This window comes from Ascidia mentula, chromosome 7 (assembly GCF_947561715.1).
Source record: "Ascidia mentula chromosome 7, kaAscMent1.1, whole genome shotgun sequence".
Lineage (NCBI taxonomy): Eukaryota > Metazoa > Chordata > Ascidiacea > Phlebobranchia > Ascidiidae > Ascidia > Ascidia mentula.
Window position 1 is genome coordinate 2,980,660 of NC_138572.1, and position 23,393 is coordinate 3,004,052.

The following is a 23,393-nucleotide window of genomic DNA, read 5'->3' on the forward strand; positions in this document are numbered from 1 at the left end:
CGCTTTGATCTAAAACGGAATAAAGCGTTTACCAGCATCAAAAGTGCTTCAATTTGTAATGTCTTTTTCCAATACACATCATGCATAATTCAATATTGTATTGTGAAAGCTTTGCGTAAATACAAATTTCCTGTTTGGAAGATTAACTTGCACGATATTTCATTAGTGTAGATTGTGTCTATGACTTACCATGGTACGCAATGGCTTAAAGTACTGCCCAGAAAAGCGTGCACGTTGTCACCTTAATCAATTGCTCTTTCTCAGGCAGTGGCACTTGGCTACAAATCAGCTATACTTCTTGCAACTTGGGTCGGTTCAAATGTATTCATTCGAACCTTTTGTAGGGGTTTTCGCAATCATTGTTGACTATAAAACCACTGAACATTTTTTTACTCAAGTTGCGTTTTCAATAATGATTAAATAACAAAACTACGTACGTCACAGATAAGCATAAAAGGTAATACAGTGTTTCATACATGGATAAGAAGAGAAAACACGTAAGTAAACTTTGTTGTGACACACTTTGAGTCCATAGTCAATTTACCATGCCATATACTGCCTTTAAACCTTGTCAGAAAAATATCTGAATACCGGTATGGATATCTGCACAAATCGGATGTTGGTGCTATAGTTTAATTGTGTAATTGTACCAGTGAACAGTAAAGTTGCGCTTGCAATTCTAACTGTTGTTTTCGTCGAATCTGTGTGCAAAACCAACGAGTTCCCGGAATTGTTTGTCAGCCTCAGGGCGAATTGCTGCTGTTTGAAGACACCTAAACATGATCGCTTTGATTGCTTCAAACCGCAAAGATTCTAATAAGCTTGCAGTTGGGCTTATGCTGTTGTTGTGCAAGGAAGTTGATGATAGCCAAGAAAATGCAACAGCTATATCTTCTGTTTTTTACGTCATATGCCAGGTACGTCTATTTTAAATATTAAAATGATGTTTTTCTAAAGCTCTGCAGAGCATGTTAACAATGTAAATGCACTCATTGTTGGTCAAAGATCATCCATATTATAACAAAACTTTTTAACAGCGTCCACATCGCTGGAGGGCGGCTTGCTGTGCAAAACCATACATCAGGTATGATGACAAAATATTGCATGGTTTTCTAAGGTTTTCATTTTCACTGTTAGGTTGGTCAACTTGGACGTTTTGGTCTACGTGCACAGAGTCATGTAGTCGGGGTATACAGATGCGCACACGCGTATGTAGGAGGATTCCGTCTGCGTTTGGACTGCGTTCTTGCAGTGGCCGACAGTTCAAAACACGAGTTTGTCAACGAAACTGCGCAGCTACAAAAAGTAAGTGGTGGAAACGACAATATGCTCACAAAGCACTATAGCTTTTGACAATAGGATCGGCCTGGCTGTTGTTTGGAATATCTATATCGCCCTGTGGACATTGCCATTACGGAAGGTATAAAGTGATCTCTAGACCAGCATCTTCAGTGTTATGGTTTATGTCTCAATTTTTTTAATATTTAAAAGTCATTGGTAAAAATTTTCGTTGAATTATTAAAGTTACAAAGATAATTAACGGGCTTTGCACTGTTTGCGGTCTGATTCTGATTTTAGTTGCTTTTTTACCAATTTAAACAAATTGCCAACTTTTGGCTGACATGTTTACATTTGAGTATCTTATAGTTCCAGCGACAACAAAATTGGCAAATTCCCCAACACCAACCTCACCCGTAAGTAAGCAAACCTGTGTCCGTTTAAAATTGACCGACATAACCTATTCATTAAAAAAACTACTAGATTCGCCGTCATTGCACTTGGCCCTGTCGTTCTGGTGCGACACCATGTGGACAAGTAAACAAAGGAAACAGTGTAAGAAAAATAATGGGCGGACAAACGGCAAGCAAACATGCCTGGCCATGGCAGGTACAAAATTATTTGCGATTGAAGCAACTTGGCCTCATTTTTTGCTGAAAACCCAGCAAAAGAATGTTACTAGCAATAACAAATCTATCGTATGCCTTTCAGGCCAGTTTGTGGAAAGGCAAAAGATTGGTTTGCGGAGCCACTATTATTTGTCATGAGTGGATACTTACAGCTGCACATTGCTTTCTCGATCTTTCTACCGGGCAATTCAGGTACTCAACGAATACTCTTGTGGAAGTACGTACGTTGGCTACTTGGTCGCAATTTCGTTATTAATGAATTTGATTGAATGTTTGGCCTGGGGTTATTCCATATAATTGAAACCTATTTAATTTAAATTTTTGTTCAACTGCGTCCCATTAAAAAGTTTTTTGGGGTATAGGCCGATGGGAACCCTGTAAATTGGTGATGTTTAATTTAACACAGATCTTAAAACCATCGGCCTAGTGTTAGAATACGTACAAACCCCTAAAACATTTGGAACTTTTCAGCTTTCACGGGATGGAATTATTCCTTGGTGGATATTTTAGAAACCAGACCGGAACTGACGTAGGTTCTTATCCAGTCGCTGAAAATGACGTCACGATACACCCTTACTTCAATATGTGGGTAAGTATTTAGAAATTTTTGAAGCTACAAATTACTAATTTTTTGCGAAATTATTCATATGGTAAAGAAAATTTGTCAAATAGAGAAAAACGTACGATATTGCGCTGATACGACTACGCCGCCCACTCGAATTCAACCACACGGCGGCACCAGTGTGCTTGCCGAGTTACAACACCCTCTCGGTACAACCTGGAAAGACATGCTACGTTCTTGGTTGGGGCGATACCAGAGGTGCTGTGACTAATAGCAACACAATGTGGATCGAAACATAAACTGTACTGATGTATTTAAATGCCGAGCAGTCCATACATTCGTGCAGTATAAGATCTTTGATATTTTTATTATACATTTGTGATACTTTTAAAATGCAAAACCCTATGTAATGTAATATTATTACAAATTGATCTTAATTGGCTGGTGCAGGTTGTCCATGAAAATCTAGCATCGACGAATCTCACTGCACTTTGAGAGTTTTATCATAATTATGTCATTTAACAAAGTTGATGTGGTAAGTAACAAACACCCTTTCTATTGCAAAGGATCGGAACCATCCAATGAACGGCTGAAGCAACTTGCGATAAGGGTTCTCCCAAATACCAAATGCAAGCACACTTATTCCTATTCATCGACGTACATGATTTTGTGTGCTGGTGGATTGAAAAACGAGGACACGTGTTCGGTGGGTGTTTGTTGTTGCATTTTAATTTCCTTTAAACAGCTTGGAATGCCTCCAAGTTATTTGCTGAATATAGAATCATCAGTACCGTATTTTTGTAAATAAACAAGAGTGATTGCATATTATTTATCACCTTACTGGTTTCAATATCCTATTAAAAATGTTCTTGAAACCTATATAAACACTGCAATCTGTATTATAATCATGTAATGCGACTTTATCAAGGCCGAAATAATTACATATCCTTGTAAAGTTATGGAAGTTCGGCACTTCATCGACTTGTCATAAAGCCTGGTGTTAGGTCAACCTTTTTCTAAACTTTCCGCATATCAGGGGGACTCAGGGGGGCCTTTGCTTTGTCAATCATCCACTACTGGAAGATGGGAAATACAGGGAGTGATTAGTTTCGGATCAAGAATCTGCGGGAAATTAGGCTCTCCCACCATATTTATGCAGGTTTGTTGCTGTCTTACCCAAGGTCATCATCGGCATGGACTAGAAATAAGCACGTTGCTTTTTGATGCCGAAATATCAGTTTTGTGTCAGAACTTCGTTTGAGGATATTTCTAAATTTACGCACGCTTGGAGTGAATTAAAAAAAGTTAAGCACGCGAGTCCAAGAGAAGCACGTTTTTCATAAATAAGCACAATTGCATTTTCTAAGACAATACTTGTGAGTACAAGTTACAAGTACAAGTATTAGAAAAAAAAGGACCGTACGGTAACCCGACTTGTACCAATAGCTATGCGCGGGGATCTTACATTCATTTTGTTGAGTAATACAGTATGAAGTTTGTTTCCCGGTTTTGACTACAGTATCTTGGTTTTAGGTGTCGTTTTTCCTGCCATGGATCCGTTCTGTTATGAATGCAAATTGCCACGTCAACGAAAACCCCTAGTGAATTATTCGGTGGGATGATGCACGAACGCAAGGGAACGCATTATTTTATTCACGTATACAATTTACCTCCTACAAAAGGAGGCTATAAGCGGGTTTCTTGTGTTGATATTCGTGTATGTGTGCAATGTTACTGACTTTTTAGTTTTAGACTTGGACGTCAATCGTTCCGGCGCTTTGCCCGTTTTGTTTTAAGATGATAATTTTCTACGTACAAACCGTTCACCTTTAATAAAATTTGATGGAATATGAATTAACTGTGAAGGATTTTTTCCGCTTAAATAATCTCAAAGAAAGGTTTTTTGCGACGGCATGGATTTAAATGTTGTGACTTTAATAGTAAACCAATGGACGCGGATTACGTGTCATCCCAGAAACTGTGTGTGTGACCTTTGTGCTACTTCGTAGTTTTTATATCACAAGCGAGGAAAACAAATAAGCGCTATAAAAGTACTATTTTATTTCACAAATACACAGTAATGTAGTTTGTAAAATGAACAGCAACACTGGCAAAACCGGCGGCCCTGCATGTTTTAAATGCAACTAGCTAATATACGGCATAACATGCAATAACCCCATATAGCATCCTAAATTATAGGCAGCGTGTCGGTTTGCAACTAACATATATGCGCGCTGCACAACACTCCATAAACTGTTTGAAATATCTCCATAAATTTTGAAAAGCGCGCGTTATGTTTACTGCCACAAAGATGTCCTCGCAGTAATATAATAAAAACACACACACTCATTTCAACTCTTGTGTCTTACTTTTCTACCAACATTCAGACCTTAACCATTTCAACTGCCGATCGCCTGCAGAGTTTCGCGCGTTCAGAGCAAGCTGCAGTAACTTACGTCGAAACAGAAGTTACTACAGCCTTTGGTCCCACTCCAAACCCACTTGCTCTTCAGGCAACGGCGGATTCAACCTCGATATTTCAAGAAACAACGGTTAGAATAAGTTCATGTGTTTCACAAAAATTTTACATGGCATGAGAACTTTGTGTGGCGGTGTAGCAAACGCGTCTCAAAGACGTAAGGTACCTCATTGGCTCAAATTCATCACCACGAGTCCCAAGTTCATACTAGGCGTATTGTACAGCGCGTAAACAAGTAAAAATCGATATTTACTATATTAATATACCATATGCCTCCCACTAAAAAATCCCTTGATAACGAAGCAAAATAACCTAGCTAAAATGTATCGTTACTAAAACCCCAGCAATGTCGAATTTTGGCCGCCGGTTAATGCAAAAGTGGAATCAGAAGAATGAAGTGCATGAAGAGAAAGACGAGCGGTAGTTCAATGCACCGCTTTATGCTTCCAGTATGGTGGGAGCAATTTTGTTCCCAATATTCTCGTTTGCACAAGGCAACCACGGGAAGCAACCTAACACAAAACGTAACTTTATTTGGAAATGTGCGTATATTTTTTACCATGTCTTGGTTTGGAAGCCATATCGAATGCTGAGAAAAGGTAATGTTATGTTCGGTATGCACAACGTCAATTTCTAACAGGTAAGCTTTAGTGAATACAGCGCATTAGCTGACTATTGGGTTGGGAATCACTGTCATATTTTAAGATATTGGAATAATTGTCTTGACTCATTGGCTTACTGGGTAATAGTTGTTTTGCCGAAAAATGTATATTTCCTACCACATACAATTGTAAACACTTAAATGATAGCAAACCTTACCGAGACAGAAACTCTTCAAGGTCATTTTAGGGGGGGACGGTTTGTCATGATTCAAGTTTGGATTTTGTGCCTCGAGGTCAATGTCCCGCTCGCGGTTCATGTATTGGAACGTGGTCAGGTGTAGTTTGCCTGCGAGAGGTGTTGCAATATACGGTAAAATAATAGAAGAAACTTGATGTTGTTTTACTATTAAAGCTTTGTTGTTTCACTATTAAAGTGATAAGGTAGAACAACCTTATGATTCCAAACATTCAATATCTTCAATAAGTACATGAGCTATTTACCCAGGCGATAGTGGAAGAACATGAGCCAAATTTGGTAACTCAATATAGAGAGGTGTGTGACGATCTTGAATCCGAGAAGAATTTGAACGCAAAGTACCTGACTACTCCACCATATGTCTGCGTAAAATACTGGCTGGTTAAAATTGCATCTGACTTATAAATATTCAACAAATACGCGGATTTCTTTTGCTAATTACGTGTTTTGAAGAAAATGTTGTCTTAGTACCAAGTTGCATGTATGCCTTACACTTTACTAAACCAAAACGTACACTGGGTATCGTGTTTTTGCCATACACCTATTATACGTATACATCAAGCAGTATTGACGAATAAAATACATCGGAAAACCACAAACAGTTTTGCGAGATCAAAACTTTATCCAGTGTCACAAACAGAAAAACTTACTGCCAGCCAAGAGATTGTTTTCCAGAAATGAATTTACGAAAACAAATGCCGCCACACTTGCCAATACGAAGTTAGCAGCCATCCATGTTACCACAGTCAGAATGAAGACCCTGTTGAAGATTAGATCGATTTAGCGCCATACAAAAGTCCACAGAATATCACTTCAATGTATAATGTTATCACTTAAAAGTCTTTATGATTACAGTTACAAAATCCCAACATTTTACAGTGTTCAGTGTTCAAATATGATTTAAGGCTAATTACAAAAGTCTTCCACACCTGGGGCTGGCCACATACAAACATAAAACTTTTTAATATACAACATATAGTCACTCTCCCACATAGCTAAGTTTATACACCGGGTGTTAGACTTGCCAGTAGTTTTTGACTCCAACACACGTATTCAGCCACATGCAGTGATGGTCGAATCGCTCCACACATTTATTGCATCTCCTGCAATGCTTGCTATCTCTGTACCTGTATACAAGATGGTCAGCTATATTTAACGAGGTCTGACTGAAGTAGAAGCACGCGCAATAACTATAAACGTACAGTAAAACAGATGTACGTTAACCCCTCCTCCTCTGGAAACGTTATTGTTTGAAAATGGTAAACATGTGATAAAGTTTAATCCGATAGAAGCATGTATGGGGATAATGATCAGTTAAGTCAGATCAACAAAGTTGAATCTGTTCTCACATAATTGGGGCGAACGGCATCAACACGTTTGACGCGAAACCAGGAAAACACGATGCAAATACTAATGAATAGTTTTACAAGGTATACGTAGCTGTAATCTAGGGAGGATCTATCACTCCCCATTGGCACATAGCTTATAGAAAAGTGCCTTTAATCCAGACTTCTTGGTTTTGTAAAGCCGGTTTAGCGGTTAAAATCCGGAATAAACCGGAAAAGTAATGGGTAATGACCAGAAATCCGTATCTAGAAGTTTTGTTTTAGATAACGGAGTTTTCAAAAGTTTTGGTTCAACGTGGTTTGACTGTAGCTATTTGACCTTCAAGCAGCCACTTCTACGAAACTATTGACAAACTTACACCATGACTTCGCATATGCAACAATATTCTCCTTCTATCACGTGACGTCGGGTCCTACGATCAAACACGGGCACCACCCTCCCTTTGTTGTAAATAGTTCCCTTCGCGTTGTCGTCAACCGGGTCGAACGACGTCCCGATGATCATCGTGGTCACGTGAGCGCCGAGGCACAGGCAGTCAACCTACAACCATTCACACAACCACTTTAAGTTGCCCGTGTTGACAATTTTAAACTGGGAGATGCAAGTTATTACAACACAATGTCATATGCTGCTGTGCGCCAAACAATATCGCTGTTGATTATGCGTTTCCAGAGTATAATTCGTTTTATGGTTGGTATCAGGCCCACGAGAGGGGCCTCACGTCGCATAACTTTTTTATTTCATAAGGTCCGAGTTTTTGCATAATTTACTTGTCTAAGAAGTTATTGTCAACTGAAGCCTTTGAAAAAAGCCCAAAGGTTACGAAGAATATCTTTGGAAACGATGTATTTATGAAACAAAGAACACTTTATATGCGCAAAAGAGCCATAATAGTCAATGAGAGCTGCAGGCAGGTGTACACACTGTTTTGACCTGTAAGGTCCCATCAGTGCAGCTGGTGACCGTGGCACGTGGCAAAGAACACTTGATTTACTATTAGTAAAACTTAGTCTAACTTACCCCAATAAGGGCATAGTTCCAGATTTCGAGAAAAGCCGGGGCTTCCAAAGCGAACGAACATCCGGTGGTGAACAAAATTAGAATCCAAACCAGGATCTAAACGAACTTCGATTCAAAAAAAATCTTTTAAGCAATAACTTCAGCGTACCTGCTGCCAATTTGGCCGATGCCAGCCATTTTTACGGACAAAATCGTTTTCTCCCATCGTTGAAAACGCCGATAACGCCTTTTGAAAAGGTAAAACTTCTCTGTTTGCAAGATATTCAACTTGGTGGTTTGCACAAAAGCTCTAAGCTGTTTGCACCACACAAAAATTTCTGTATCTTTTATTTCTTGCAAACCGTATTGTCAATGTTACCATTTTGACGAAACAAAGGTGACTATGCGTAATGAATGAGTGAGTTTTGTAACCCAATGGGAGAAAAGTTGTCACAGACTTGGAATTGCCGACTATTTAACTTGAATGAGACATCCGTGATAGTTCTGTTAGATGTTACACAACACGTTTTTGCGCCATATGTTGTTGCTGATACATCTATGCAGGTACAGCAGTTATATCAAGGATAGCCTACTTTAAGTACACAACAGGAAATTGCTTTGGTTTATTTGTTAGGCAAGAAAGTTTCAAACATATTATATCTACGTGCGTCTGTACAAGGTCCTGAAGTATTAAATGTTGCATATTCAATAAAAACAATGCAAAATCAGTTAGATTGGAAAGTTGCAATTCATAATCTCGAAATCCGGCGTATAACAGCATGCTACTTTGTTTGAATATGAATAGATATATTGTGTCTGTAGTATGCGAAACAACATATGTCTACCTATAACTAGTTGACTAGTTGTAAAGAGTGTTCCACAATATAACGGCAAAGTCAACGGTTATATTTTGTGGTGCCTCTTCTGCAGTACCATATTGTACTGGTAGGGCGAGTATACTATAATGGGTAACGCTTTTTCTATTTCGGGCAATTTGTCTGCATTTGGGTCTGGAAAGACGTCGAAGTGCTGAAGAATTGACGCAAAGAAAATAAAGATTTCTGTGCGCGCTATGCGTTCTCCGATACACCTTCTCAGTCCTAAAGAGAATGGGATAATTCGGGGTAAAGAGACAAAGTTTCCATTTTCATCCAAATGTCTTTCTGGGTTAAATATGTGCGGATTTTCCCAGTTTTCCGGGTCATTGTGCACAGCCCACAAATTAGCAATTACCTGCAAAAAACTTTGTTATAAATAAAAAAAAAACATAAATTCGGCATTAGATTACTACAGGTATGTAAGTGGTAAAAGACAAGAACTTGTATTCATACCATAGTTTTTTTTGGAAGGTGATACTGTTTAAATTCAATATCTTTTGAGGTCTGGTGTGGGACTCCATTAGGCACCAATGTTCGATAGCGCATAACCTCTTGTATAAATGCACAAGTAATTGGCAACGAATCCCGGTGACTAAGATTCACTTCTTCATTAAGACCTAAATTTGCACAGGATTTGTGATAAACCTGCATTTTCCTTCAGCTACTTTTTGCAACATATAAAGTGATTCTTAATAAATGGTAGAAAACGATACATACCAACAATATTATCAATTTCTTTGTGAATTTTGTTTTGATAGTCTTTATGGTGAAGAAGAATTGCAAATGCCCAGGCAAGAGTGTTACTTGATGTGTCAGTCCCAGCAAGAAACAAATCTTTTACATATCCTCTTAATTCTGCATCCTAAATCAAGTGGATGACATTGAAAACACGATGTTTCACTTTCCTTTTTGTTTTTTACATGCTAAAAAACTTAATTTCGGATTAAATAATCTGTGCCATTTCTTCTTCTGTCCACTCATCACAACCTGATCCAGGGCCAACACAGTGAAACTAATATTGATTATGTGATATACCGTAAATAGATTTTTGTAATCTTTTGAGGACTGTCCTTGTTTAAGATATGCATCAATGAAGTCATATGGTTCTGATTCATCTAATTTTTTCTTGTGTTCATCTATTCTGCATTCAATATAGTCTGTAACATAGATTTTTTTTAGAACATAATAAGTGCTCGGTGGTGTTAAATCATAGCACTGTTCAAAACATATTTTTTTCAACAATGTACTCTTATATTTTTGTGAAGATCCAAAGTTATGCAAGCTTACCAAGTATTTGTTGGTTAAGACTGAGGTACCGCTTGTAGACATTGCGGAATGGAGGTAGAAATCGAATACATGGTAAAAATATACCAGCAAACAATAGCTTTGCATTTCTTATGTCACCAAATCTGAAACAGGGCAAAGTATTGTATGTACTCTAAATCCTTGAACACTAGAGCTGAGATCGTCAAATATAAAGGGTCTGCTCAGTGGGGCGATCCCTATGCTAAAGCATGGTAATAGTTCTGCGTTGCTTAATCCTTAAGATTTGATACGAGATTAAATAAACTTATTGCAAGAAATATAACCGCCTACGATTCAGTAGAGCACTGGATGATCATTTTAAAATCTGAATCATCGTAATCAAATCGCTTTCCAAATACAATTCGAGATATCACATTCCCAGTAATCTTAAAAAATTCCACCTAAAATATAAAAATTGGAGTTTTCTTTGCAACAAATGTCATTCACCAACTGCCCTGTACCCTTGGATCAAATGGGTTGTCAGTTTGGCATTTCATCATTTGTGAAACAAATTTTGCTGCTTCGGCCTTGCATATAGTTTCAATGTTTAAAGAGGAACATAAGTACCTAGGCAACAAATGCATGGAAATATTTTTTTGTACTGTGCAACTTTTTTAGATAAATAAACAACAGAAAATACCCTTTAAACAGGGAATTGCCAAACTTTCGGTGAGCTTTGCAGATTGCATTGTAATTTTTTTCAACTAGCCCATAGCCTTTGTTTACATCATTTAAGACCGCTATCTCTGGTCGATCTGATATCAGTGATCCATTTTTTGTAAAAGCCTGGGGGTTGAATAAATTTGTTTTACAAACATATGTTGAAGAAGCAAACTATCTAAATTGTTAAATATTGAAACCTTAATGAAAAAGCTGCTTACTCACATCATGAATGTCTTCGTATTTGCACAAACTAACAACGTTTAAATGCATGAGCTTTGAACTAACAACATTCCCCAAATCTCTTGTCCAATCTGCTATCACCTCATAGCTTGGTTTCTTGAAAGGCAAAACTCCAATAAAAGGAAATCCCCTGTAGCCAGGTGGAAATCGAGGGTGAGGGCTCTTCCACCATTGATACCATTTATGAACTAAAAAGGCTGGTATTGTGCTCCACAAGATAAGGTACAACCAATAAGAAACTGCAACTGGTATAATCATTTGGACAAGATTTTTGCAATCTAATGAATCAGTTGGGAGTAAACCAATGCTGAAAAAGAAATTGTCACAACGTTTTTATACTATGTTTGAAGCAATTTTCCTGCAAGGCCAGTACTACTGTTCTGTACCTTGCTATCTTTTCATATTACATAAGTTAAACAAATTCACGCAAACTTTAAGTGCCAGATTGGACAGTTCCTTATATGATTGGGTTAAAATTTTAGTAAACGTTTTTTGTAAGATGGGGGGATTTTTAGTGCGAATTGTCAATTAAATAGCTCCTAGATTCATATTCTTTCTTGGTGGTTACCACATCAAATTAGGTAACGTACAAATTTAACCTTTGCAAGGTATTTCTTTGGTAATGTTGCCGTTTGCTAAATGCTGACTTGCAGAGTTTGGTTGGTCATTTTTGCTTCTGTTGGGTTACATAAGGGGATTTTCCCTTGGATTTGGTCATGCGTAACAAAGGTGCGTAACAAACAAACAAAGGTGTTTAATTTATGCTAATGACGACAGGATTTGACGATTTCGGGTCCCGAATTTGAAACGTTTTTTCGTGTTTGCGTTGCACATATCGTTTTCTATAGTTGTTCACATCTGCAGCATTTCACAATGTATTCATAACGCTTCTACATGTTTGGACCAAAACTCGTTCATTAACGCACGTCACTTTAAAACAAGGTTTGTCACGACACTTAAATCCGATAAACCGAAACTCTTCCACGCAACGGAGATTTATCTTTATGTATATTTACTCCACTCACCAAGACGGTAATTTTCCGCTCACCATCAGCCTTAATATTTTGTCTACGAAAGTTGTGTGGCATTTTTTACCGGTCAACACGTCTTCAGTTCAGTCAAAATATTGACCACTTTGGCTGACCAGACAGGATATTAATTTGTTCAATGACCTTTTGTCTCAATACTCAACATCTGAATTCATTGCTTCTCAATCTTTACAGATATGTTCACTGAACCTTTTTGGCTTCGTTTTCACTTACTTAGATGTGTCACACTTGCTTTATTATCTTGTACAATGATTATTGAGGACGTATAACTGTAAGATGAGGTCAAAAAGGTAACTGTGCGACCTTTTTTTAAAGGTGAGGTCAATTAAAATTAATAAAACCAAAAGTCAACGAGGACAAAACCTGCACAAAAATCAGATGTGTTGCATAAAATATTTCCTGTGTGCTTTGCAGATGGAGTTTATAATCCTTTTCCAGCATCCAAATCCATAATTTACATCGTCCAATATTTTCATTTTGCCCCGATCGGATATTTTGAAACTATTTTTATGTAGGCCTCGCATAAAAACCATAGTTACTTTCATTGGCAAACTTGCAACATTAAACAAGCACAAATAACTTCTTGTTAAATCAAACATTGCTCAATCTTTTTTAAGAAATTACCTCATGCACAGCTTCATATGTAGAAAGGCAAACAGTTTCTTTATCCTTTATTCTAGCAACACACACTGGTCCATATGTTTTTGACCACTGTGTAATGTGTCTTTAGAGAAAATGGGCACAATACCCAAAAAACACTTCTTGGTCAAGGTGGAAAGTTTGGATGAGGTAATTTCTACTACGGCAGAATGCTGAACACAACCAATCCAAAGTTACTTCTGGTAACCATTGTTTTTGAACCTAGCACTGCGGTCATCCAAAATGACTTCAAATGGTGTTGGACAATAAATAAAACCAAGTGTGCCTTTATCCATAGGAGGTGGGCCTTTGTCAGACACACATGATATGTTGAAATGCTTTATAAGTGTTGCAATAAACACAAACACTTCAGCTCTTGCCAAACTTTCCCCTATGCATCTTCTGATGCCAACTGAAAATGGAATAACTTTCTTTGAGAAAACAAATTGTCCTGAACTGTCAATATGACGCATCGGGTCAAACTTTTCCGGTTCGGACCAGTTTTTAGGATCATTATGAACACCCCAGATGTGGCCTTGAATCTAACAAGTCATATTTACAGGAATGTGACAAATGAAGTAGTATATAAAGTATTAAACCTGTGTGTTTTTAGGTATTCTGTAACCATGGAAATCCACATCAGTGGAAGTAAGATGAGGGATTCCCATAGGAACAAGTGTGTGATATCGCATTACTTCTTGTATAAAGGCACATGTATGCGGTAGAGACTCTTTGTGTGCAATGGTGATATTCTCATCTGGGCCTGGAAAGATGATATCATGGAAATATATTGAAACATATACAGAATAGCCAACAATCTGGAGCTTAAAATATGGCTGTTGGAGAAGGGTTCCTACAATGTTTCTTTCACCCCGCATTGAAATTTTATGTTTTTCATTGTTTGTGCGACTATTTTTCCTAAAAAAGGTTTGTCACAAACAGAAAGTAATTTCTTAGAAATACGGTAAATAATACTATTAAAATTGTACATTTGCTTTAACCATATTTTCAAACTATACCAACAATAATAGAAGCCACACTTACCTATAACTGAATCTAGTTCAATTTGAAGCTTTTTTTGAATATGTGGAAAATTTAAAAGACTAACAACGGCCCATGTAATGGTAATAGATGCAGTCTCTATGCCAGCAAAAAACAAATCTTTTACAAAACAAAGTAGTTCAGCTTTCTGTGTGGAAATGTCAATTTTTTAACATTTTCTTGTATGCTACTGTTAAGTAACTTTAGTAGCAATACTTACAACATTAGAATCTATTGATTTGTGGTTTTCCACATTCACATTGTCCGAAATAAAAACATCAATAAAATCCCTGATATTGGTTCGTTCAAAAGTCTGCAGATGCAAATCTACTTGTTTTTGAAGAAGGTCTAAAAAAGATAACATCTTGCTGGTGATCACCACATAAATGTTTTTTTTGAATTACCAGATATCTGCATGTTGAGGTTTACAAACTTGTCATTTGTGCTTTTAAATGGTGGCACATATCTGAGGAAAGGTACCAAAAGTAAGACCATGAGCTTTTTTGTATAGTTCGGATCTTCAGTTCTGCAAAACCATAAGAGCAAAGTTAAAATCTGTACTGTAGGTCTAATTAAACAGAAACATACACTCCCAAAACACCATTCAGTAAACTCTGATATTCAGGGTCACTGTACCCGTATCTTTTTCCAAGTGCAATTTGTGCAATTGTATTTCCTGTTGCATGATAAAATGCAAGCTAAAAACAAACACATTTGATTCAATTTGTATTTATTTTAATTGAAAGAACTGTCCTTTTGGCACAAAAGTTACATCGATTTTATTGTAATTTTGTGCCAGTAGAATATAGTTCTTTGCATCGGTATTTTATGTTGTGACAAGGTGATAAACTGAAAGAAACATCAATTAGTTTTTTGGTTTACAAACCAAACACTATAAGGTTACATGTGATATTAAAGTATCTTAAACTTATTTTAATGTCTATAGGCTGTCCACATTGTTGCCTTAAATGTTTGACCAAGTAGTCTCCCTCCAAAGCCACAACTTTATCCATGCTTACTTGTACAGAACCCAAGCTGCATGAAGCAAGTTTTAATTGTAACTTTAACTATGAGCCAAGCTTGTCAACCCACCCTTTAAATATTTTCCCTCCATTTCTTCTGTGAGTTTTAAATGTTGAATTGTAGTTTTGATCTAAAATGCCTTTACCCTTACTCACTTGGTACAAAACTGGAAAAATTGGGCGGTTAGACATTTCTGGACCATGCTTCTGAAATGCCTACAGGATGAACCCAACATAGGTTTAATGAGAAAAAGTTCTAAAAAATACACACTCCACAGGAAAACACCTTTGTGGGAAATGGGTTTAAAATTTAAGTAAATTTTGCTTCATATAATTTAGTGAAAATGTCAACAATTGCAGCACATATTGTTGTTTGGAATACAGAATTTTTTTTACTTTTTGTTGTCTTTTGTTTTCATTATGCAAATTTTGAGCACCATCATGAATGGTGTATATTATCAAAAAGATAAATAATCCGACTTACATCTTGTATCAATTCATACTCCATCAGAAACACAGTGTATTTGGACATGATCTTCACACCAAAAATTGGTCCATACTTTTTGGACCACTCGTGTACATTTTTGTGAGGCATTGATGTCGCAAAAGGCAATACACCAACAAAGGGTAATCCCCAAAATCCTGGAGGAAATCTTGGATGTGGGGGAATCCACCATCTCAGAATGTTAAACACCAGTAGACCAACCAATATAGTACTGATGTAGTAACCACTGTACAACCAGTTAAACCAATGGTAAACAGCTTCCAAAAGCATAATGCAAAACCCTACCGTAGATCTATAATGTATGTAAATAATTAAAACTGCATGATTTTAATGAAGGGATTGATCAAGACATCTTGATTTTGTGTAATGCAGTCCAACGGACCAAAAACAAAACACAAGAAAAACAATAGTACGATCAAATCTGCACGATTCATGTAAAACTGCCAATGCATAATTTGTGCAACAACATGCATAGGGGGTAAAAGTACTTGTTTAGCAAAAGTTTTTATCCACAAAAACTAAGGGTATTGCACACACAAACACAAAATCTATATTGATATGTGTGTGCAACAAGAAGCAAGGCTTTATAATCTCCCTAATTCACTGTTACTCCTGGTAACCAGTATTTTTGAACCTAGCACTGCGGTCATCCAAAATGACTTTAAATGGTGTTGGACAATTAATAAATAAAGCAAGTGTGCCTTTGTCCATAGGAGGTGGGCCTTTGTCAGACACACATGATATGTTAAAATGCTTTATAAGTGTTGCAATAAACACAAACACTTCAGCTCTCGCCAAACTTTCTCCTATGCATCTTCTGATGCCAACTGAAAATGGAATAACTTTCTTTGAGAAAACAAATTGTCCTGAACTGTCCATATGGCGCATTGGGTCAAACTTTTCCGGTTCTGACCAGTTTTTAGGATCATTATGAACACCCCAGATGTGGCCTTGAATCTGAAAAGTCACGCTTACAGGAATGTGACAAATGAAGTAGTATATAAAGTATTAAACCTGTGTGTTTTTAGGTATTCTGTAACCATGGAAATCCACATCAGTGGAAGTAAGATGAGGGATTCCCATAGGAACAAGTGTGTGATATCGCATTACTTCTTGTATAAAGGCACAGGTATAAGGTAGAGACTCTCTATGTGCAATGGTGATATTCTCATCTGGGCCTACAAAGGTAACATTATTGTGTAATGATCGAGGAAGGGCTTCTATCGATCTAGAACTTACAACAAAGATGAATGGAGAAACAATTTTAAATTCTTGCAAGGTTTAAGATAGTGCAGTAAACAGCATCAAGATTTGTAGATTTAACACAGGTAACAAAAAGGACATTTCTTTGGCTTTTAGGACATTTGTTTTGAGATTTTCTTACAAAATTTTGAAAATAAAGATAGTACACCACGCCTAAGTATAATTACTATGAGATATAGATTGCAAAAATCATTGCAAAAACCTACAAACATTTTAATCATTTTTTCAAAACATACAAAAAGAAGCCACACTTACCTACAACAGTGTCTAGTTCAGTTTGAAGCTTTTTATGAACTTCTGGAAAATTCAAAAGACTAACAACGGCCCATGTAATGGTAATGGATGTAGTTTCTATGCCAGCAAAAAACAAATCTTTCACAAAACCGAGCAGTTCAGTGTTCTGTAAGGCATATTCAAACAAATCTTGATAAATGTAAACATCAGTTTAATATGCATACATTTTTTGCACAAAAATGGATATTTTTAGCATGTTCAAGTACAATATACTTCTCACAGAGGTAGTAAACACTACAGAAATATGCAAAACAATTTTAAAGAAAATATCTACAAGAAAAAAAGGAAGAAGTTTTTTGTTCAAAGCTCAAAAAAATAATCTGTTTTTCAAGACAAAGTAGACATATTTTCAGTGGCAAAACTTACAACATTGGAGTCTAATGTTTTGGGGTTTTCCACATTCACATTGTCTGCAATATAAACATCAATAAAATCCCTGATATTGGTTGGGTTCAAGGTCTCCAGATGCAAATCTATTTGTTTTTGAATGAATGCTGGAAAAAATATCTGTGTTGACCCCATCAGTCCAGCATGCACAGAAAGAAAATTATATGTCATCCTTAAAATGTTGTTCTCACTCACCAAATATTTGCATGTTGAGGTTTATAAACTTGTCGTTGTTACTTTTAAATGGTGGCACGTATCTGAGAAAGGGAAGAAAAATTGTGACCATGAGCTTTTTTGAATAGTTCGGATCTTCAGTTCTGCAAAACCATACAAGCAAAGTTTAAATCTGTACCTTTGGTCTCTAATTAATTTTCTTTGAAAAACAGAAACATACACTCCCAAAACACCATTCAGCAAACTCTGAAATTCAGGGTCACTGTAGCCGTATCTTTTTCCAAGTGCTATTTGTGCAATTGCATTTCCTGTTGCATGATACAAGACATGCTTCAAAAAACATTTTTGATTGTAATTTGTGAACTGTTTGTTGCAACTAAAACTGGTAAGATGCATGCACACAGAATGAATTTAAATTAGTTTTTGAAACAATTGATACACTTTGAGCCAGACATACCATGATATCTATAGGCTGTCCACATTGTTGCTTCAAATGCTTGACCAGATATTCTCCCTCCAAAGCAACAACTTTATCCATGCTAACTTGAATTGAACCCAAGCTGCATAAAGAAAATTAAACTTTAAACACTATCATGTTATACATAAGCAAGTGAGCCAATAATATGCTTTAAGTGAGTCCAGCCCACAGGTGTCATCAGTACAGATTTAGTGACAATACAATCTCCTTGCCCCACAAAATTGCCAGGCAAAACTTTGTAGTGACCATGGAGTCACTGATTCTTCAGGTACCAGACAAGGTACAACCTGGTTTGTCCCAGTTAGTTGTACCTAGTCTGGTCTAAATAAGTCAAAACGTTGGCCATCTATACAACTCATTTAAAACAAGGATGTCAACCCACCCCTTGAATATTTTTCCTCCGTTTTTTCTGTGAGTTTTAAATGTTGAGTTGTAATTTTGATCTAAAATGCCTTTCCCCTTGTTCACTTGGTATAAAACTGGAATAATTGGACGGTCTGACATTTCTGGACCATGTTTAGAAAATGCCTGAAAACAGCAAATGTTCAGTTAGTAGTTTTAAGAAGAGGAAAACTCTGTACATGAAATGTATTACTGAAAACTTTTTATTTTCTTTGGGTTTAAATCATGCACATTAAAAAAATTAGGTGCCATCATTAATGGTGTGTTTTAAAAGAAAGATAAATAATCCAACTTACATCTTGTATCAATTCATACTCCATCAGAAACACAGTGTACCTGGACATGAACTTCACACTAAAAATTGGTCCGTACTTTTTGGACCACTCATGTACATTCTTGTGAGGCATTGAAGTCACAAAAGGCGTTGCACCAACAAAGGGTAATCCCCAAAACCCTGGAGGAAATCTTGGGTGTGGTGGAATCCACCATCTCAGTATGTTAAACACCAAAAGACCAACCAATATAGTACTGATGTAGTAACTACTGCACAACCAGCTAATAAAATGGTAAACAACTTCCAAAAGCATAATTGTAAGACTAAGGCCAATCTGCAATTAAAGAATTTATTAGTAAAAGTGAACAACAGGCATAATGATTAGTGGGGGAACCAACAAAAGCCCATTTCACAACAACTCTGAAATATATAAAGAATATGCCTAAAACATACTAAAGGGGCAAAGGAAATTACACACAATTATCAAAGTGCAGTGATTCGATTGAGGTATTTTTTAAGCTGTAGGAACATCACACAAATTATTGAAAATTTCATACACAATACGTGGTTTGGCATAATTTGCAGTCACCTTCTGAGAAGAAAAGATTATCACAGTTGATTTTTGAGGTATGCAATTAAATAAGAAAACTCCCAAAAATGTGAAATAGCTTGGGTAAGACGACACCACACCAAGTACACACAAAAAGCACAAAATCAAATTGCATAAAACAACTTTAATATGTAACAATTCGCAGGCTTTGCTTTTTATCTTTTACTAATTACAACTTTAAAAGGAAATGGACAATACACAAAACCAAGGGGTCCACTATTTAATGGTGGCAAGTCATCTCCAGGCACACATGAAATACTAAAGTGCCTGATAAGCGTTGCAAGGAAAACAAAAACTTCCATTTTCGCCAGGTTTTCCCCGATGCACCTTCTGACGCCAATGGAAAAAGGCATAACTTTCTGGGAAGGAACAAACTTTCCTGAGCTGTCAATGTGTCGCATGGGGTCAAACTTTTGTGGTTCAGGCCAGTTCTTCGGGTCATTATGCACAGCCCAGATACCCCCTTGCACCTACACGGTAACAGAACATTAATACAATTAAAATATTGCAAGAAGAACCACATTGCGATGAGCAAAATTTTTTTTTAATAAATTACATATTTAAATCTGTACAAATATCCAGACTTGACAATTGTCTTTTGATGACCCTTAAAACTGAAAATCAACATGCCTCAGTTATCATTATTTTGGTATAAAGCTTCCTACATAATTATTTAGCCATGTTTGTTATCATCATAATACAACAACAGTTTTACCATCCTATTTCCACAAAATTTTGGAACTAATGTTCTTGCATTTTCAACCTTTGCACTTCTTTACAGTAAAGGCCAAAAAGCAAATTCTTGGGTACCAACCATTGTATTTTTTGGAATATGATATCCATTGATTTCCACATCTGCTGATGTCATATGGGGGACAGCCATTGGAACTAAAGTGTGATATCTCATAACTTCCTGAATGAATGCAGAGGTGTAGGGCAGAGAATCTTTACAAGTCATACTTATGTGTTCATCAGGACCTGGAAAATGTTGCTATATTGTCAGGATTTAGACATAATGGTTAAGTATTAAGGATGTTCCCAGTTCCAAATAATCCAGCCCGGCTGGATCCGGGTAGTTATGAATCAAACCTGGCCGGGTAATTTGGATCCGGCAGTTTGCTAACCGCAATTCAAGCATGTATTTAAAAAAAAAACTTGTTTGTGTGAAACCAATTGGGGCGTTTATTATGTGGTTTACTTAGTGTGGCATAGCATGTTACCTAAAAATCTGTGTTATGATGGACATACTTTAAAGTTTCAATATACCACACCAGTGCAATTAACAGCAACTATATTTTTGCATATTGTTGTCACACAATGATTTTTCTAATGTTCGATTGTCACATCACAGTTATATTGTGTTAAAGGTGCTGGAAGCAGAGCTGATTAGCAGAAAAATACACATTATGCTTATTTGGGTCTTGAGGCACTAACGATGCCAAGAGTATTTGCGGACCCCTGGACTTTTTTCAACTTTGTATTTAGCCCTAAAGTATTTCCATAGTTACCTATGACCAAGTCCAATTCCTCCTGTAGTTTATTATGGATTTCTGGATAATGTAAAAGTGTTACAATGGCCCACGATATTGCATTGCTTGCCGTGTCGATGCCTGCTGCAAACAGATCCTTTATGAATCCACGAAGCTCTGCATTCTGCAATTTAAAAAAAAAACTTTTACAATTAATTTATCAAAAAACAAAAAAAATGGAATTATAAAATAAAAATATTGGAATAAATCCTACGTTGAAGCAACGCAGTAAAAATCATGATCATTTTTGCCAATGGTTGTCAAAATATTTAGTTACAAAAAATGGTTAATATTAAATTGCCAACAAATGCTGATGTTGTAAGGAACAAGTGCTGGAGTTTGTGCCCAAAGACATAGTTATATACAAGATTTTTAAAAGTCTTAACACAAATAAAGCCTTAAAATTTAAGACAAGGGAACTAAATGCTTTTTACATTTTATCAATATATATGTGAAACAAATGTCTCACAAGAAAAATAACTTGTGTTTACAGAGTTTGAATCCATGCGGTTGCTTTGAGTAGAATTCAGGTTTTCAGTCAGATAAATGTCAATAAAGTCCCGAACATTTTGAGGGTCCAATGTTTTGTAGTGTTCATCTATTTGTTTTTGGACAAATTCTATCAACAAAAAGTTAGGTGTTGTAGCATGGACTTCATAGTGAATGCATAGATTTATTTAAACAAGTACTTGTATGCATTTTTTAAATGTACACTAAATATTGCTAGTTTGTTGTGAAACACTTATGTATACAAAAAAGAAACAACATCAATCTATTTTGTTTAAAGGTATATATGTTTATATGCGGAAATAGCCAAAGGAGTCTTGCAACTTGTTTAGCAACCAAGCCAAAATTACCGAAAATGCCCTCATTGAGTTTGATAAACCGCTGGTTAGCAGCTTTGAATGGTGGAAAGTACCTTAGTGATGGTATGCCCAACATGAATAACAGTTTCTTTGTAAATTTGAGGTCTTGTGTCCTGTGAATGGATCAAAAGGTTTTAATGCCAGACCACACACATAAATGGGTTAAATACTTACAATGTCATTGCCCCACCAACAATGCTTTGAAATGTGATATCATCATAGTCAAACCGTTTTCCAAATGCAATCTTTGCAATAGCATTTCCTGTTGCATTGTACAAGGCATACTGAAACATTGGCATTTGATATGTGAAGACATTCTGGGGATTTTTCTTTATGGGTAGGATTTCTCATTAAAATCTTGTCATGTGTCTTATGTAGTTTAAAGCAACACAAATTTGGTGAAAGTTACAAAACTTTCTTCAAATATTTCTATTACAAATTTTAACATATTTCTCATCAGCTAAAATAACTTCAACTTAATAAAATAAAAACAAGTGTTTCTGTTTAGATAAACAGTGAGATGTATTGAAAAACCTCACCCTCACATCCAATGGCTTGCCACATCTTGGTAGCAAGTACTGCAACAGATGTCTTGCTTCATTGCTTACAACGTCGTTCATATTCACCCTGTTGGATCCCAGCCTATACAAACCACACATAACTTATACCGAATAGCAAAAAAGTAACCTCACCTGTACTCACCCCTTAAATATTTTACTTCCATTTCTTCTGTGCATTTTAAATGCTTCATTGTATTTTTGGTCAATAATTCCATGGCCCTTGCTTATTTGATTCAATGTATTCATTATGGGGCGATCGGACATTGATGTTCCATTTCGAACAAAAGCCTACAAAAAATGAATAAATTTTACTTTGTTTTATCCTTAATTTTCTGCATTATAACCATGATGGAGTCACCCATCAGTAGATAAAACTTAGTTGTTAATAAAATCTTTACCAAAGAAGTTAGGAATCAAACAAGTTCATTATACATATCCACCTCTTTAATTGTTTCGTAGTCCACAATGCATACAACATCACTTGATGTAAGTCTTATACTGAGTATAGGCCCATATACCTTTGACCACTCATATATTTTCTTGTGTGGCAAGCCAGTCATAAATGGAATTACACCCAGAAAAGGAACTCCCCTTGGACCTGGCGGAAATCTTGAGTGTGGTTTTTTCCACCATCTAATTAAACAGAAGACAAGCAAACCAATCAGTAGCGTATGAAACCAAGTCAGTGCATCAAACACCATTTCTCATAGAATTTCCTACAACTGTACAAAATTTAAGAATACATGACTTATTTTTATAATCATTAGGCTGCATTGCCCGGGCTGCCAAGCCTGCAAACCTAATGATCGCTGTGATCGCCAAGGAAGGACCTGCGCAGTGGGGTGATCCTGCCAATCTTGCCATTGTATGAAATATTACTGCTTATTTTAACTTATCATTTCTGACTTGGCCTATAAAGAAAGGGTTGCACGATTTATTACGCTTCACTTTCCATAATACAAAATTTAATAAACAAGGGAAAACAGACAGCTTAAATTTGACTAAGGCAGGCATTGCTTTGGGTAATGAAATGTATTGCAGTGGTATATAAATAGACCCTAC

The 23,393-nt window shown here is 36.5% G+C and overlaps 5 protein-coding genes across 5 annotated transcripts; 1 reads left to right on the forward strand and 4 right to left on the reverse strand.

The window, feature by feature from the left end:
* The first annotated feature begins 779 nt into the window (after positions 1-779).
* LOC145908956 (chymotrypsinogen B-like) lies at positions 780-4,071 on the forward strand. Its single transcript, XM_082996274.1, has 10 exons — positions 780-917; positions 1,006-1,084; positions 1,138-1,274; positions 1,762-1,887; positions 1,990-2,099; positions 2,379-2,496; positions 2,580-2,727; positions 3,036-3,175; positions 3,506-3,628; positions 4,003-4,071. Exons 1-10 carry the CDS (start codon positions 780-782, stop codon positions 4,069-4,071), a joined length of 1,188 nt encoding a protein of 395 aa, XP_082852400.1.
* Positions 4,072-9,055: 4,984 nt separating this feature from the next.
* LOC145908957 (cytochrome P450 2B19-like) lies at positions 9,056-14,643 on the reverse strand. Its single transcript, XM_082996275.1, has 15 exons — positions 14,556-14,643; positions 14,372-14,493; positions 14,188-14,315; positions 13,971-14,115; positions 13,526-13,689; positions 13,125-13,468; positions 11,221-11,545; positions 10,976-11,121; positions 10,797-10,902; positions 10,627-10,736; positions 10,318-10,439; positions 10,066-10,187; positions 9,748-9,892; positions 9,484-9,647; positions 9,056-9,385 (listed from the first exon to the last, which is right to left on the reverse strand). Exons 2-15 carry the CDS (start codon positions 14,460-14,462, stop codon positions 9,056-9,058), a joined length of 2,442 nt encoding a protein of 813 aa, XP_082852401.1. The 5' UTR covers positions 14,463-14,493; positions 14,556-14,643.
* Positions 14,644-14,845: 202 nt separating this feature from the next.
* Positions 14,846-15,764, reverse strand: LOC145908959 (cytochrome P450 18a1-like). Its single transcript, XM_082996276.1, has 3 exons — positions 15,474-15,764; positions 15,060-15,205; positions 14,846-15,002 (listed from the first exon to the last, which is right to left on the reverse strand). Exons 1-3 carry the CDS (start codon positions 15,762-15,764, stop codon positions 14,846-14,848), a joined length of 594 nt encoding a protein of 197 aa, XP_082852402.1.
* Positions 15,765-16,100: 336 nt separating this feature from the next.
* On the reverse strand, positions 16,101-19,079 carry LOC145908960 (cytochrome P450 2J4-like). Its single transcript, XM_082996277.1, has 9 exons — positions 18,789-19,079; positions 18,473-18,618; positions 18,070-18,172; positions 17,833-17,942; positions 17,634-17,755; positions 17,418-17,545; positions 17,013-17,157; positions 16,509-16,672; positions 16,101-16,451 (listed from the first exon to the last, which is right to left on the reverse strand). Exons 1-9 carry the CDS (start codon positions 19,077-19,079, stop codon positions 16,101-16,103), a joined length of 1,560 nt encoding a protein of 519 aa, XP_082852403.1.
* A 79-nt stretch (positions 19,080-19,158) lies between these two features.
* On the reverse strand, positions 19,159-23,048 carry LOC145908606 (cytochrome P450 2U1-like). The gene is made up of 9 exons (XM_082995915.1): positions 22,772-23,048; positions 22,474-22,619; positions 22,311-22,413; positions 21,946-22,055; positions 21,763-21,884; positions 21,397-21,524; positions 20,885-21,029; positions 20,191-20,354; positions 19,159-19,846 (listed from the first exon to the last, which is right to left on the reverse strand). Exons 1-9 carry the CDS (start codon positions 23,030-23,032, stop codon positions 19,532-19,534), a joined length of 1,494 nt encoding a protein of 497 aa, XP_082852041.1. The 5' UTR covers positions 23,033-23,048; the 3' UTR covers positions 19,159-19,531.
* Between the last annotated feature and the right edge of the window lie 345 nt (positions 23,049-23,393).

Bases quoted from the DNA above. Each gene is read 5' to 3' on its own strand.
- LOC145908956 (XM_082996274.1), top strand. From the start codon at position 780: ATGATCGCTTTGATTGCTTCAAACCGCAAAGATTCTAATAAGCTTGCA. The intron at 918-1,005 runs GTACGTCTATTT...TGTTGGTCAAAG, and splicing joins TTTTTTACGTCATATGCCAG to ATCATCCATATTATAACAAA. The intron at 2,100-2,378 runs GTACTCAACGAA...GGAACTTTTCAG, and splicing joins CTTTCTACCGGGCAATTCAG to CTTTCACGGGATGGAATTAT.
- LOC145908957 (XM_082996275.1), bottom strand. From the start codon at position 14,462: ATGGTCTTACTTTTGGTACCTTTCCTCAGATATGTGCCACCATTTAAA. The intron at 14,116-14,187 runs GTAAGTATTGCT...ATTTCCACACAG, and splicing joins AATCAATAGATTCTAATGTT to AAAGCTGAACTACTTTGTTT. The intron at 10,903-10,975 runs GTATTTTCTGTT...TTTGTTGCCTAG, and splicing joins GGCAATTCCCTGTTTAAAGG to GTACTTATGTTCCTCTTTAA.
- LOC145908959 (XM_082996276.1), bottom strand. From the start codon at position 15,764: ATGCTTTTGGAAGCTGTTTACCATTGGTTTAACTGGTTGTACAGTGGT. The intron at 15,206-15,473 runs GTAAGTCGGATT...TTCATCCTGTAG, and splicing joins AGTATGAATTGATACAAGAT to GCATTTCAGAAGCATGGTCC. The intron at 15,003-15,059 runs GTGGGTTGACAA...TGCTTCATGCAG, and splicing joins GGAGGGAAAATATTTAAAGG to CTTGGGTTCTGTACAAGTAA.
- LOC145908960 (XM_082996277.1), bottom strand. From the start codon at position 19,079: ATGCTTTTGGAAGTTGTTTACCATTTTATTAGCTGGTTGTGCAGTAGT. The intron at 17,756-17,832 runs GTATGTTTCTGT...ATGGTTTTGCAG, and splicing joins CTGAATGGTGTTTTGGGAGT to AACTGAAGATCCGAACTATT. The intron at 17,546-17,633 runs GTGAGTGAGAAC...TATTTTTTCCAG, and splicing joins CCTCAACATGCAAATATTTG to CATTCATTCAAAAACAAATA.
- LOC145908606 (XM_082995915.1), bottom strand. From the start codon at position 23,032: ATGGTGTTTGATGCACTGACTTGGTTTCATACGCTACTGATTGGTTTG. The intron at 22,414-22,473 runs GTGAGTACAGGT...TGGTTTGTATAG, and splicing joins GGAAGTAAAATATTTAAGGG to GCTGGGATCCAACAGGGTGA. The intron at 21,525-21,762 runs GTAATTTTGGCT...TTTTGTTGATAG, and splicing joins ACTCAATGAGGGCATTTTCG to AATTTGTCCAAAAACAAATA.